The 12806-nt window shown below is 31.2% G+C and overlaps 1 protein-coding gene across 3 annotated transcripts; it reads left to right on the top strand.

Moving 5' to 3' along the window:
- Nucleotides 1-3322: 3322 nt before the first annotated feature.
- On the top strand, nt 3323-11606 carry LOC114400345 (glucose-6-phosphate 1-dehydrogenase, cytoplasmic isoform-like). Of its 3 annotated transcripts, none has more exons than XM_028362781.1 (16): nt 3323-3452; nt 4076-4283; nt 4603-4688; nt 5088-5154; nt 5271-5457; nt 6030-6187; nt 6275-6343; nt 6627-6685; nt 6961-6997; nt 7524-7595; nt 7828-7975; nt 8117-8212; nt 9285-9355; nt 10658-10773; nt 11115-11160; nt 11245-11606. In XM_028362781.1, the coding sequence occupies exons 2-16, from the start codon at nt 4107-4109 to the stop codon at nt 11410-11412; spliced, it is 1557 nt and encodes a 518-aa protein (XP_028218582.1). In that variant the 5' UTR covers nt 3323-3452; nt 4076-4106; the 3' UTR covers nt 11413-11606. The 3 variants fall into 3 exon arrangements, with proteins under 3 accessions (XP_028218582.1, XP_028218584.1, XP_028218583.1); XM_028362783.1 differs by having other exon boundaries at nt 3357-3452; nt 4087-4283; nt 11245-11600; XM_028362782.1 differs by lacking the exon at nt 3323-3452 and adding an exon at nt 3460-3489.
- Nucleotides 11607-12806: the final 1200 nt, after the last annotated feature.

Raw genomic sequence — 12806 nt, 5'->3', positions numbered from 1 at the left:
CAGATTAATCGATTATCTGGTCATTCTATTTTTCAAAATTTGTGAAGGTTCACAAATAATCGATTTGGTCAACGATAAAACTCCTATTTTTGCTGATAATCAATTATCTTTTTCTTACTTGTGCCAAGATGATACAATAATCAAAATAATCGATTATCATTAAAATAATCAATTATCTTTGTTTCAACTCTATAAAAACAAAGTTGCAAAGGTGTTTTCTTAAGACTTATATTTCAAAATTTCTAAGAGTTTTTTGGAGAGTGTTTTGAGTTGTTTTCATTGATCAACATGAAGATCCATTCTGAGCAACAAGATTTAAAAAACTTGAAGAAATTAATGAATCTTGCAATGGTACATGAGGAGTCTTCAATATACAAATAGGATAAGAGCTTAAAATTTCATATTTATCACTCTCAGGTTACTTGTTTTCTTATCTTTTTCATTTTTTGGTGTGTACCTTTGAGAGGGTGTCTTAGAGCATTAGATGTAGTAGGGTTCTACATAGTGTAAATTCTTGTATGTTTCAAGAATTGTAAGAATGTGTGTTTGCATTTTGCTTGTAAAGTTTATTTGTAACCATTGGTTTATGATTGACATAAATCTAAACTCAAGTTGTTTGGATAGATTGGATGTAAATCATAGGTTGTGATTGAACTAATATAAAATCACTTAGAGTGTGTTTGGATGAAGGAATTAAAATGGGAAAAGTAATTATCTAGAGGATTTAAAATTCCCCTCGCCTAAATAATCTATTTGGATGCTCATTTAGAAGAAATTTAAAAATTTGACATTTTAAAATGGAATTTGTTTTACCTATAAACTTAGAATTTTAAATTCTTTCAAAAACGAAGGAATTCTAAAATTCCTAGTGGCTTTCACAAAGGCAGACGCTTGCTCGCTTGTTCTCAGAGTCGCATTGTTCGCACACTCTCACATGCCCTCAATGTTGCATAGTTTCCTTGCTCTCATTGATCCTCGCTCTCTGCCTCTCCTCCATTACCGCGGTAGATCTATTCGATGATTGTGACTTCTCAAATCTAATCAACATCATCGTGATTGCTGGGCAATGTTGTCTTTGTTGTCGATCAAGCAATGACGGTGACTTCTCATATCTATTCTCTCTACGACAACACAGGCGTCATTGTTGTTAATTGCTACTACTGTTTGTTACGTGGGGGCTTGGCTAGGCTAAGACGTGGAGGGTGTGAGAGCAATCTGGTTTGTAAGATTTGGTTCGTTGGTTTCTGAAGTCCAACGACAGGGCAATGGGCTGGTGGTGGAGACGATGGCCCAAGGAATAGAGGAATAATTTGGGAAGTAAAGATAAAGATAAAGAAAAGAAAAAAATATATAAAAATTTCCAACCATTCATTTTTTAATAAGCTCATCTAATTGTTTACAAAATCATCTTGTTATCCAAACAATAAATTTTAAAATAAAAGAATTTTAAATGAAGTAATTAAAATTTCTAGAATTTAAAATTCTCTAAAATTTCAAAATCTAACTCTTATGTAATTTTTTCCCATATCTTGTCTTGCTATTTTCTTTTATAGGTTCTTCCTATATCTTTAATAGAATTACCTAGAAGAAATCTAAAATTGAATTAAGGGATAGAAAGCCAATTAGAAAGAAGAGCATCTCATAACAATTCACTTGATCGCTAATTGTGTTAATTTGGATGTTTTTTTAAAAGAAGTTTTTAAAAGAAAAAAAAAGTTTTCAAGAACAAGAGGTTTTATTAAAAAGTATTGTGATTCCAATCCACCCCTCTCATGAAACTAAGCCATTGTATTCAACAATGAGTATTTGTTAAAATGTATTATTAATTAGGTGAGCAAAAGTTTAATTCAATAAATAATTTTCATTAACACTTGTAATAATAATAATAATAATAATAATAATAATAATAATAATAATAATAATAATAATAATAATAAGAGGACAAGTAACAAAAATATAAATTATTTAAAATAATAATTACTTATATGTTGATGTATATTTTTATTATTTTATTTACGATAAATATAAGAATCAAAATATATTTTATCTTAGTTTATTAAGAATTAAAAAATTTAATTGTTATTTTTTATTCAAATTTAGAAGAAAAATATAAAAGTAAATTTATAAAAGTCAAAAGAATAAATAATAATAATATTTTCTATATTTAGTATTAATACGTGTAATAAAATATCTATTCATTTTCCAATTTACTAAAATTAATATATTTTTAATGCTATTTTTTTAAAAAATATTTCACATAATTATACAAATTAGTCTTTTAGTTTGTGCACTGCACATACAAAATGTTAATTTTATATAATTTAAAATAATCACAAATATTTTTAATATATAAACTATATTTTGAATTTACGATGAATAGTTTCAACTGTCAAAGTTATTTTTAACTATTAATAGTTTTTTAAAAAAAGTTATTAAAATTTTATTAAGGAAAAAAATAGAGGTAAAAGATGGTAGATTGAAAAAGATAAATGATTGAATATAGATAAAAATAAATTAAAGATTGAAAATTTGAAGTGGTTGAGATAAAAAAAAAAAAAAATTAGATGACTATGGAGATGATGTTGAAATACATATTCGAATGATAAAAAAATATTGAAAATATCTAATTGAAATAGTGAAGAGAATGGCATAAAAATTTCACTCTTCTAGTTGTATATTTTAATTTAAATTATGAAAATAAATTTGAAAGATCAAGATAACAATAATTCATAAAAATAAAAGATATTAATATAGACAATAAAATTAAAACATATTAAGTAATTAATTAAAATTAGAATTTATAAAATCATGTGAGACCTGTAAAAAAGAAGTTTAATATTTATAAAAATACTGTTATATTTTTCCTTTCTTCATAGTTAAAACTTAAAAAGCTAAGATAATTCGACCGCTAAAACAAATTAAAGAATTGTAACTTAAATTAAAATTAGAACACTAAAATACTACTACTTTTCTTTATACTCCATAAAAGAAGTGTTTGAACCGTTCATGCGTCGCTTAATCTACTGAAAAATTCACTTCACTTTAGTTTACCGTTGGTACTTAGTCTTAACTCTTAACTGTCAAAAAGATGCATTAGTTTCAGACTTTCAGTGAGAAAAATAACACTGCAAAAGTCAAAAGCAGAAGTTTAACTTCTTTCTGCAATCCATTCGTAAGACACTTTTTAATGTCTTTATCCGCACAATCCAAATTTGGGCCCTGAACAGAAATAACATAAAGCAGAGGGGGGAAAGCAGAAATAAGCAAAGGACTGAATGTGCGTCAGCAATGAGGGCCATCTGACCTATGCGCTTACATTGACAACAAATGACTAAGGAGGTAGTGCGTGAAGAAAACACCAACTGTTTTGAGTTTTCCAACCTTAAAAAGACTCTCTCTTCTCTCTCTCTCTTTCTCTCCCTGAAGCAAAACAACATTAGCATCAAAACCAGGTACAGTTTCAGCTAACTCTGCTTCACTTGGTAATTGGTACTACTCTTCATCTTGATCCTTGCATGTGTTGTGAAACACCCTTTTGTTTCGTGATTGTTATTTTTTATCCATGTGCATGCAAATTCTCTTTTTGACCCTTCACTCTCTCTCTCTCTCTCTCTCTCTCTCTCTTTTTGCTTTCTAGGTTGATTCTAAATTCTAATACTCCACTTTCACTTTGGCAAACTTGTGAAAGAATTTTTTTTTTTTTTTAATTCTTCTGGGAACTAGTTGTTGTTTTTTTCCCTACTGGGTGAATTTCAGAAAAAGATAGTTTCATGGGGCTGTTTCTTTTGTTTTGGTTTGTAATTGTCTAATTGAGATTTGGACTGTGCACACAATTCCAAAAGGGTACTTATTTGGAAAGTTTTGATGTGTTACTGTAAGGATTGATGATTGTTTGTCTGATTGCTCAATTGGGTGTTTCTGTGTTGTGGTAAATCAGTGTCATCCCTGTTGCTTTCTAATTCTTGGCACTTGTCATCGTTCTATTTACTTTTATCAATTGAATCATTTTTGGATATTAGCTTATAATTTGATACTAGATAAAATGTAGATCATACCAATTAACAATATATTGCAGAGTGGTTCTAGTAATCCGGTGCTGCTAGAGGATGGGAACTAGTGAATGGCATATCGAGCGAAGATCTAGCTTCGGCACTGAATCCCCCTTAGCAAGAGAGGCAGGAAATGTGCCTGAAACTGGGTCACTCTCTATTGTTGTGCTTGGCGCTTCTGGGGATCTTGCTAAGAAGAAGACATTTCCTGCACTTTTCCATCTATACCGGCAGGTAAAGAAGAATCTTGGTGGATCATGTTGATTAGTGTGTAATGTAGAACTGTTGTAAAAGTGAGAAATATTAATGCAGAATTGCTGATGATCATGCAACTAACGATGGACTACGGGACCCATAATTTTTCTTTGATCAAGCACTAGTTCAATTTGCTTTCTTTTTTATGAAAAAATTCTATTGATTTGTTCTACATGCTAATTTGATATCTAATGTCTATTCCTCTTTTTTGTTTTTTGTGGAAATTTACTGGATTTTCTAGTAGTTGTTCGTTTCCCTTAAAGCAACATTTTCCAACATTTGGCATCTCTATTTTCAGGGATTCTTACCAGCAGATGAAGTTCACATTTTTGGCTATGCAAGGACAAAAATATCTGATGATGAATTGAGAAACCGGTTGCGTGGGTGAGACTTTTTGTCATAAACTAAAATCTATATCTTTTTTCTCAAGATTTCTGAAATAAGTAAATAAATTTTACAAATATCACTTACAGCCTGTTACTGCAAAATTGTTGATCTTGGTTTGATGTTAACTGGATTGTGTTTGCAATTACAGTTGTGTTCTCTAAATAGTAAATTATATGAATAACTAATGTGGCATATTTGATGGTTCTTTATTTTCTTTCAGCCAAAGAATATTATTGTGATTTTTTTTTTCGTGAACAGCATGTCATGAATTTTAGTCATCTGCTTCTTTCACAAAATTGTTTTATTGTATACTTCATCCTAACGTATAAGTTCATCTGTTTTATTGATACATGTTTGAACAGTTTGTAAACCTAACATATATGAGCTGATGTGCAGCTATCTTGTTCCAAACAAAGGTGCTTCTCCCCAACTGTTGGAGGATGTAGAGAAGTTTTTACAGCTGGTTAGCACTGGATTTCTTGCACTGTTTTGTCAATACTCTGTAATGGTCTCACTACATAATACTCTGTTGGTTGATCTAAAATGATCATTCTTTGTTTCCCTTTTTCTTCCTTTTAGATCAAATATGTAAGTGGCTCTTATGATTCTGAGGATGGATTTCGCTTGTTGGATAAAGAGATTTCAGAGCATGAATATTTGAAAAAGAGTGTTGAGGGTTTATCTCGGAGGCTTTTCTATCTTGCTCTTCCACCTTCAGTATATCCATCTGTTTGCAAGATGATCAAGACTTGTTGCATGAATAAATGTAAGATGCTATAATATATGGTTTTGATATTTACCTTTTTGATTGCAAATGTTTTAAAAGGACCAGTAGCTTTTTGTTGAGGGAGGGTGGGGGATACAAACAGCAATTCACTGAACCAGCTCAACAATTGTTGAGAGTAATGCTTTGTAAGACATTAGTCTAGGCTGCACGACAGAATCCACTTTAAGCTCTTCTTTTTAACTTTTATTTAAATGTAGGTTACTTGTTTACTTTCTGATAATACTGGTGCTAAATTGAGGTTATTGCTTAGACATATAGCTGCTTCCAGTTGTTGGTATGGGATTTTGGCTTCACAAAGATAGTTACAGGTGGCTGTTATATCTATGGTGTTTAAAATAAGAAGTTAAATAATTATGAAATAAACTTGAACTTTCTGTTCGGCTAGCATTTGCAAAGCAGATCTCTGGCTTCATGTCTCTCTGCCATCTCATTTCTTTTGTGACAAGAACAGTTGTCTTTACATTTTCTTTTACATTTTATGGTTCCTGTTTATTATCCAGAAATCTAGTACTGATTGTATTGATATGACTGCATCTGCTTCCTTTTCTTAGCTGATCTTGGTGGATGGACACGTGTTGTTGTCGAGAAGCCTTTTGGTAAGGATCTAGAATCTGCAGAGGAACTCAGTACTGAGATTGGAAAGTTGTTTGAGGAACCACAGATTTATCGTATTGATCACTACTTGGGAAAGGAACTAGTGCAGAACTTGGTAATAAATGATTATACAATGGCTTCTTGTTTGTTTCATGAATTTTGCCTAATGATTAATCCCTTTACATTTAACTTATATTGGCAGTTGGTACTTCGCTTTGCAAATCGGTTTTTCTTGCCACTTTGGAACCGCGACAACATTGACAATGTACAGGTGAGAATTTTTAATTGTCAAAGTTAAAACTTTGGGTTAAGAGTTACTTAAACTTCATTTATTTAAATGAAGTAAGGGAAGGCACTGTTGGTTGAGCTTTGGCAAAATTCATAGTTTGTCCTATCATATCTATCAACTCGTTTTTTTTTCATTCTTTATTTTTACAAGCATCTCAATTTTTTTCTTAACAATATTTTGTTGCCTTATCTAATTCAACTACTGCATTACCGTATTTGATATGGCACACTTTTAAACTTGAGTTTTGCTGTCAATTCTCTGACAGATAGTTTTCAGAGAGGATTTTGGAACTGATGGCCGTGGTGGATATTTTGACCAATATGGGTATGTGTAGAAATTTGTTTTAGCGAAGTTCTCAGATGATTAGTGATTGCCAATAGTAGGTTCTAAAATGAAATGATGTTGAGAAAAACAAGTTTTTGAACACCAATTTTACGGTTGTTACTGATATTGAAAAGAAACTTCTAACTTTGTTCCCAAGTATCTTTCGTCATTGAAAAATTAGTGTTTTTTAATAATTCTTTTTAATAGAAGTAATCATCATCTATTGCAACAAAGACACCTAAATCATTAATTTACTTTTTTTCTTTATTTTGCAGAATTATTCGAGATATTATTCAAAACCATTTGCTGCAGGTAGGCCCTGATTTTCTGATGAAATAATTTCATATACTGACATTGTAATTATTTTGTTTTGTGAAGTAGGAACTTCTGTGAAACAATGAGATGCAACAATACTTGAATTCACGTTTCTCAATATTTGAAATCTTATTAAGGGTGTGCATAATAGAACTAAAAAATTTAGCATAGAAGCTTCTGTGCTAAAATGTTGAAATTAAGCATTGTAATAGCAATATCTTTAAATAAAACATTAACTGTTGAAGGGGCATTAGAGGAAACTATTAGAATTTCAAAAATAAATAAGGATAAACTAAAGGAAATTATTCAAACTAGTAATTCAATGATTTGAGTTTGGAAAGCTTTTTTGCTGAATGCATTCCATGTGCTGAATAATGAATATTTTAGAACTTTATGAATTAAAACTTTTTTTTATTATGTATTAAACAAACACCAAATGCTTAATGTTATCCATTAAATGGTTCATTAGACATTATCAGCCTAATATATGTCAAATTTGTTAATTATTTTTCTACCAACTCAGGTTCTTTGCTTGGTTGCTATGGAAAAACCAGTTTCTCTCAGGCCTGAGCACATTCGGGATGAGAAAGTGAAGGTGTGCCTCTTTCCATTCAATTTTCATTGGAATTATTACTCTCTTCTTTCATTTTATTCTGCCTACTTTTTTCTGACACAAACTAATCAATATCAGTACCAATTCCTTGCTGTCTTTTTTAACTTAATTATGAAAATTTCACATTTATGGTTACCTAGTTTTTGAGATGAGTCACAGCATGCCTCTATATATCATATGATAACACTTTATGGTTGCTATATGAAAAATGCAGGTTCTTGAATCAGTGCTCCCTATTAGAGATGATGAGGTTGTTCTTGGACAATACGAAGGCTATAAAGATGACCCAACAGTACCTGACAAGTCAAACACCCCAACATTTGCAACTGTTATTCTGCGAATACACAATGAAAGATGGGAAGGTCAGATGAAATGTTAAGCATTTCCTTCCTAAAAGAAATGAATACTGGAGCTTCCTTTAATTTCTTTGGTGCAAAAAATTAGGAAAATAAAGTAGTTCATATTCATTCTGGTGCCTAATAGAATTTTTTTTTTGGTATCAGGTGTTCCGTTCATACTAAAAGCAGGGAAGGCACTAAATTCTAGAAAGGCAGAGATCAGGGTTCAATTCAAGGATGTCCCTGGTGATATTTTCAAGTGTATGTCATTGTAACTTTTGATATACTGGTGTTCTCTCTTTAACATGCTTTTGTTTGTCATGCATCTCTTGTTGTCTGATGTCTATATCAATCTTGAAAGTGAAAGTGGAGTCAGATATAGTAAAGAATAGAATTACTTTGAAAGGTAAAATGATAGGTACTCTTCTATAACTAGAGTCTATGTGATGAGAAATAAAGGGAAAGGTTGTGGATATGTGAACAAAGTGGTGTGGTAAAAGACAGTATGCATAGGAGATTTTCTTGTCACTCCCTAGACAAAAATTAGCAGGGTAGAGGAAGTGAGGATGGCATTTTGTTAGAGTAAAAAGGGGATAGGAAAATGCTAGCCAGTGCCCTTAGGATACTTGTTAAGGAATCAAAAGTGGGAAGTTTTTTTATTGGAGAGCACTCTCCTGCAATTTTCAATGCAACTTTAACGTAATCTTAAATAAGCTTTCTATTTATTGATTCCTTATTCCAATGGGATAAATGTGAGGAGAAAGTAGGGGAGAGGGATAAGCATGAACTATGAATTGAGTAAGGTTTTGTGGCCTTTGGGGTGAGAGTCATTCACACCCTCAAAACCTGCTCTATCATTTTCACTTGTTTTAATTCTACTTTGAGGAAGGAAGAGGTAAAGGATACAGTCGTAGACACAAGAGTCTTCTAGAATTGATACCATTTTATCAGTAAGAGAATAATCTCTAGAGTTTTTCAATAAAATACCGTCTGCGTTTGTTGGCTCCTATCCTAAGATTTTATTGTGATATGGCCTAGGGGGATATGTTTTGCATTTTGGTGTCTTGTCTATTGTCTTGATTAAAAAATATTATTTCATGTTTCTTCTGTTTGAAGAACATAGCAAACATTTGCTGTTGATTAGTATTGCAATTTGCAAGAGTTACTTCATCTCTATGTATTCCACAATCACAAACTGTGACACCTATTCTTTATTTATTGGTGCAGTATGAATACCAACAATTAACATCAATATTAGCTATAGCCTTTTTTCTTTGTTGTCATCAAAATATCAGTTTAGCATAAAAGTAACTCTTAATTTTAACATTTTTAGGTAAAAAGCAGGGGAGAAATGAGTTTGTTATCCGCCTACAACCTTTAGAAGCTATGTACATGAAGCTTACGGTGAGGCAATCATTCTAATGTCCTATAATAAGATTTATTATGCCACTTGTTTGACCTGATTACATCTTACAGTTCTCTTTTATCTGTTACATTCATTTATTGAGTATCTGAAGTAGCAATGCAAGGACATTGCTGTTTGCATACTGAATTTATATTTCCCAATACAGTTTCATTTTCCTGAAATGTAAATGGAAAATTTGCTAGTTCATTTGGGGTTAACATCTGAAAACATTTAACCTCTATCTTAAGCTTGCTCGTAGTGATGATTAAACAAAATCTATTTGCAAAACTACTGAGGAAGTTCAACCATATACTAATCTTCTGTCAAACAATATGTGAAAGAAATACTTGATCATGATCGTTATAAATACGAACTGTTTGTTCTATTAATTAATAATTTATTTTTAAATGGGTTTGAAAATGGTTATATATTAGATTTTACATATGGTACTTTAGACTTGAATTTCTGTAAATTATGTGCGACAGGTTTACAGGTGTTCATAGGTCTAGGTCTACCCGTGACCCAACCTGACCCAAACCAACCCAATTATATTAGGTTGAGTTTTTAAATTGTTTGGGTCGAACCCAACCCAACCCAATTAAAATTCAATCATAAATTGGTTGGATAACAGGTTCTATTTTTTTAACTCGACCCAACCCAACCCATATCATATAATTAAATTTATTATTATATAAATTAATTATTAAATACAAAACACATTAATTTTTAACTCACATATTTTATTAAATTATTAAAGTAAACCATCCATGATTTTTTCTTCTTTAAGTTGTTCTTTTAATCTTTGATTTTGTTTATATTTTCTCATGCTAATATTTATTTCTATCCAAAATAAAAACATTGTATTGGCATTAAAATCATTAATTCTATTAGTCAAATATTGTGACAATTTGGTCTCTTTTGAGTACATTTAATTATTATATACTTATAAAACTTTAGAAAAACAAATTATTGTTATAAAAATATTTATTTTTTACAAAAAATAAAAAACATTTTTCAAATATTCATACTTGATTAACCCAACCTGACCTAATTCGTTTATGACTAGGTTGATTTGGGTTGGTCTGTTAAAAAAATTGCACAAACCCGATCCAATCCAACCCGTAAAATTTTAATTTGGTTGGGTAACGAGTATAGCCAAACCCAACACAACCCGACCCATGAACACCCCTATACAGGTTTGTATAAAGTATGGCTAGTCAAAGCTATCTGCATAAAATGCTAAAATGAATTCAGTGATATTTCTAAGAGTTGACTGACAAGTTCAATGCCTTATCATGCAGGTCAAGCAACCTGGACTGGAGATGTCAACAGTTCAAAGTGAGCTAGACTTGTCATATGGACAACGGTATCAAGGAGTAACCATTCCTGAGGCTTATGAACGCCTAATTCTTGACACGTATGTTCCCTTTTCGTAGTTCATAGATATGGCTTGTCAATGGTTTCTAGGGTTAATACAGATGTATAAGAATTGTTTACAAAGGACCTGTATTCATGATTGACTCTATAAGTGGCATGCTCTAGACTAAATTATATAATACTTGCATATTTATAGTTTTGAATTACTACATGTCATGTATAGGGTCATCAGTTCATAGAAACATAAATTGATATGCTAGCACAAGCTGAAGTACATAGAAGAATTGGAATTACATGCATTACTTAGCATTATCCATCAGTTCTGTTGTCAGACAAATTGATTTGCATGAAATAACAATGGATATTGGAATTGTTTTGCAGAATTAAAGGTGATCAGCAGCATTTTGTTCGCAGAGATGAGTTGAAGGTAAGATCATTACATGCTTGATAGAGTATTGCAAGAGCGTGTCACTTCACAAACTTAATGACTCCATTTTTTGTTTCTTATCAGGCATCCTGGCAGATCTTCACCCCACTTTTGCACAGAATTGATGAAGGGGAATTCAAGCCACTCCCCTACAAACCAGGAAGCAGAGGTCCTGCAGAAGCAGATCAGTTACTTGAAAAAGCAGGCTATGTTCAAACACACGGCTACATATGGATCCCTCCTACCTTGTAGAGTAATCTAATGTAATAACATGAGGAATCTTTAGTTGCTAATGAATACACAATAAGCTTGAGAGGCTTCCCTTGGAACCACTCCTCATGAATGTGTAATCAAGCATTTGAACTATGAGAGTGTTTGACACGGTTTGTGTAACTGATTTGCCTTTAAATGCAAAATAAATGGAAAATGAAGTCTATTTACCGGCATCTGTTTTGCATCATTTGTTAATTTGACTCTGATGTGTCCATGACAAACTGGACCAATATTATGCTAGTTTAATGACCAGGCAAAAGAATTAGCAACTAACGTAATTGTCTTCTTAATTACTGAAGCATAAAATACTTACATTTTGATAACACACTCCAATTAAGTTCATATCCTAAGCGCTCTTGGAGTATAACTTTCATAGGAAGCCCACCATTCAGCTCCATAGTTAATTTTTTATTATCATCAAATGAAAGTCACAAGCAATCATATAATTCCTTAAAATATCATATTAGAAATAAAGATAGTTTATGTACATAGAACTCTTGTATTTCTTGTTCTAATTGGTAATGGAACACCTAACAGTCAACTTTTTTTTACAAAGGAAAAATCATGCATGAACTTTTCTTGCACATCATTATAGCATCCTACTAATGCAACTAATGAGTCCTATATATTGTCATTATTTTTAATCAAACTCCATGTCTGGATTATCATAGAAAAATTATTTTTAATTGCCTCCTTATTAGTTCTGTCGATAGCTCCATAGATGTATCTCAAATCTGTTTTTTCTTATTATCCACGAGGCCAAGCCCCGAACAAATGGCTCTAGTGACATAAGAACCATAACCACTACACTACTTTTTTCCTCATTTGCTTGAAACTAAATTTGCTGATAAGAGAATAGGCCATAGTGGATTTTTTTTTTTTTTTGTAAATGGATTTCAGGTTACATATAAGGTGTATAATCAAATTTTCAGCATGTGTGATTGTTTGAGTAAGCTTATAAAGAAGTATTTCTAGCAAAATAAAATAAGGAAAAAAATGAAATGAACTTATCAATAAGCTCAAATTATTATATGCATAGGTTAATTTATAGAAGTTCTCTCATCTTTTAGAGAAACTATAAGAGAAAACTTCTAAAAATTAGCTTATGCATGAGCTAATTTTAGCTTATGGAGAAACTTATTTCATTTTTTCTTCTCTTAGAAGAGCTTATGTAGATGAAGTGATTTTGAAAGGAGAGAGATTTTGATGAAGAGAAGAATTTCTAGGGGAGGAGAATCAAACATATTATCATTATATATTTAAAAGGATTTACTATCTTTTTAGTCCTTAAGTTTTTTAAATTTTATGTTTTTAATTCCTGAATTTTTTATCGACTTTTGATCCTTTAAATTTTATTTCGTTCTAACTTTTAG

This window comes from Glycine soja, chromosome 19, assembly GCF_004193775.1.
Source record: "Glycine soja cultivar W05 chromosome 19, ASM419377v2, whole genome shotgun sequence".
NCBI classification, from domain to species: domain Eukaryota; kingdom Viridiplantae; phylum Streptophyta; class Magnoliopsida; order Fabales; family Fabaceae; genus Glycine; species Glycine soja.
Note: the sequence above shows the minus strand (reverse complement) of the source record. Positions and strands in the feature narration are given on the sequence as shown.